This window comes from Chaetura pelagica, unplaced genomic scaffold, assembly GCF_000747805.2.
Source record: "Chaetura pelagica isolate M959 unplaced genomic scaffold, ChaPel_1.0 scaffold956, whole genome shotgun sequence".
NCBI classification, from domain to species: Eukaryota; Metazoa; Chordata; class Aves; order Apodiformes; family Apodidae; genus Chaetura; species Chaetura pelagica.
The window spans coordinates 28,442-31,314 of record NW_009953746.1 but is presented as its reverse complement, the minus strand read 5'-3'; the positions used below and the strand labels follow the sequence as shown (position 1 = coordinate 31,314).

The following is a 2,873-nucleotide window of genomic DNA, read 5'->3' as shown; positions in this document are numbered from 1 at the left end:
TTCCAACCCAAACCATTCCATGATTCTTTGATATTCCCTTGCCTAAATCCACCTCAACACAGTTATCACCCAGCATCTCACGCCCTGTTCTGTGTTTCACGCACACTTTTCGATGGGGTAAAGGCAGAGATTCAGTTTTTGCTTTAGTTACTTTGACTGCAAAAGTGCAGCTTACAATCAAAATTATCTTTGTCATGCACTGGCAGGAAGACAGACGGCGCGATTTAATAGGTCTTTCCATCTTTAGCTGGTGGGATTCTATAAAATCACACAGAAACGCGGTGTCGACTTATACAAAGCGCTCCCAGCTGTGATAGTAACGAAGGGTAAACTCACTGGAATATGAAAGTTTGACAAGATTTATGTTTGCATCTTTGTAAAGAGACTGTGGTGCACTAGGCATGGCTGATTATTCACTTGACAGGGCTGTCACAGCCTACTGAACCTGCTTTACGTTCCACTCATACTCAGCGTATAAGGAAGGGGTGGATTTATTTTTTTAGAAGTAAGAGAGTTTAGAAGGGGGGGGAGAGGAGTTTGGTCATTTGGGTGCCAGTGTTCTGTAGTAGTTGGTCTGAATATTTCGTTTGCAAATATTTCCATTTTTGAAATCTTTCATTTAAAGTATTAAAATTTCAGAGCATCATGGAATTGTTTGGGTTGGAAAGGACCTTAAAGATCATCCAGTCCCACCCCCTGCATGGGCAGGGACACCTCCCACCAGCCCAGGTTGCTCCAAGCACCATCCAACCTGCCTTTCAACACTGCCAGGGATGGGGCAGCCACAGCTTCCCTGGGCAACCTGGGCCAGGCTCTCACCACCCTCACACCCAAGAATTTCCTCCTCATGTCCAACCTCAATCTCCCCTCTTGCCAGTTTTAATCCATGCCCCTTGTCCTCTCCCTCCCTGCCCTTGTCCCAGGCCCCTCCCCAGCTTTCCTGGAGCCCCTTCAGGCACTGGAAGGTGCTCTAAGGTCTCCCTGGAGCCTTCTCTTCTCCAGGCTGAACACCCCAACTCTCTCAGCCTGTTTCCAGAGCAGAGCTGCTCCAGCCCTCCTCCCATCATCTTCATGGCCTCCTCTGGACTTTTATTAATTTGAAATATTCCATTTAAAATACTGCTAGCCCTGGAGAAGTAGGTAAGAGATGGGGCTCAGTGTTTCTTCCCTACCTGCCTCATTCTCCTCTTGCAGACAAGCACAGAAGTGTCAGCAAGAGCCACCCACCTCTCTCAAGTATCCCCTCGAGGTATCTGCCATTGGTCCAGCAGCAAGCAACTCCCTCCCCGCCCTCTCTCCCAGGGAACCTTCCCAAGAAATAAACCAGACTGCAATTTGGCTCCCAAACACTTCATCCTCCCTAACAAGGCAGAAGCAGAGAAGCTTTGAATATCTTGAGCTGCTCAAAGAAGGTCTAAACCTGAAGGATCTCAGCATGGCTCTGTCACACCAACCCACTGCACGCCTTTGGACTGGGATTAGCTTTCTCTGCAGCCAAGATCTGCACAGCTTTCCTGCCTCCTTCCTCATCATTTCACATGCAGGAGATGGATTTTCCTCACCCTCCACAACCACTCTGGCTACAAGACCTAACAAACAAACACCAAGGGCCAGTTGAACATCAGCAGAGACTGGTCTTGCCTGCACAGTGACATTTCTGCAACCCAACAGAATGTGATACTGACTGGCAGCAAACACAGGCCCAGATTTTAGTGACAGCCTTGGTTTTTCCTGCTGGAAAAAGAGACTGGTCCCAAACTTTCCCTGCCACATTCGAGGGGCTTGCTTTGCAGAGCCAGCAGAAGAAGGAGAAGCTGAGCAACGTATTCATTTGCTTATCAAAGTCTTGCTTCAAGGGCAGAGGTGGCTCATCAGAACCCAGAGTGTTTCAACAAAGTAAGGAGTCATCCCAGAGAGACCACAATTGACTCTTCGTTTCTCCTAGGGCACATAGGCCCCCATTTTCCCTCCAGCCCTCACAAGGCTGTTGGTCAGCCCACTGGAGACCTGAGCTAGGCATCACTTCAGCTTGTTGTGCTGTCAAAGCAAGCAGCCCCAAACCCCCAGTACTCTCCAGAGGCAACGCCTGGCTCAGACTGGGGACTTTGAGTCTTGCAACGCAACAAACAGCAGGGGCAAAGAGGCGGCTCCTGCGTGCAGGCTTTAATTACCTTTCATTAAAAATAAGACTACTGACACAGTGTAGATTCAACACAGTCAAGCTCCATTTAGTAGCTTGTGCAATTACAGACACATTCTCTGACACAAGATCCTGGCTGCTGGGAGAGCCTCCCATTTTACAAGCCTGAGTTGTGCTCCATCCTTCCATCTGCAGTTTCGCTGCAGCCTCTCACACCAACCCCCCTCCCTCACCACCACCACCCCCCTCCCCATTTTCTCTTTGATAGGAAGGCAGTGGGACCAGGGATATGAAATTAGCATCAGATTTCTTTAGGAAAACATTTTAGCATTACCCAGGGAAGGCAGATGGGGGAGAAATAGGAACATGAGAGTAGAAAGGGAGCTAAATAAAGAGCACTAGCGACTCCTGAGGGCAACGCGCAGGCTCGCCATGGTACTCACTCAGGCTGCCCAGCTGTCGAATGACATTTGCCAGGGTGATGTTGGTCATGCATTCCAGCTCGCTTGGAACGCTAGGCAACGTCTGACGGCACAGGTGCCTTGGCTCAATGTTCCTCGTTACTAACGGCATGGTGGACCTGCTTCAGGCACTGTTCTGAAAGATGAAAAACAACCCAAAAAAGAAACAGGAAAGGATTACTCAACCGCAAATTCCAGGCACACCAGAGCCATGGTGTTCGTTTTTCCTGCTCTCAAATGGCTTTATTTATAAGCCTCCTTCCCCCAACTCT

General features: G+C 49.1%; 1 protein-coding gene across 1 annotated transcript in view; it reads right to left on the bottom strand.

Annotated features, from left to right (window-relative positions):
• The window catches only part of LOC104391441 (wiskott-Aldrich syndrome protein family member 2-like), a 16,353-nt gene extending 13,615 nt beyond the window's left edge, over nt 1-2,738 (bottom strand). Inside the window, 1 exon segment of the mRNA XM_010000715.1 lies at nt 2,584-2,738. Within this exon segment, the coding sequence (XP_009999017.1) occupies nt 2,584-2,713 (130 nt within the window). The 5' untranslated portion in view covers nt 2,714-2,738.
• Between the last annotated feature and the right edge of the window lie 135 nt (nt 2,739-2,873).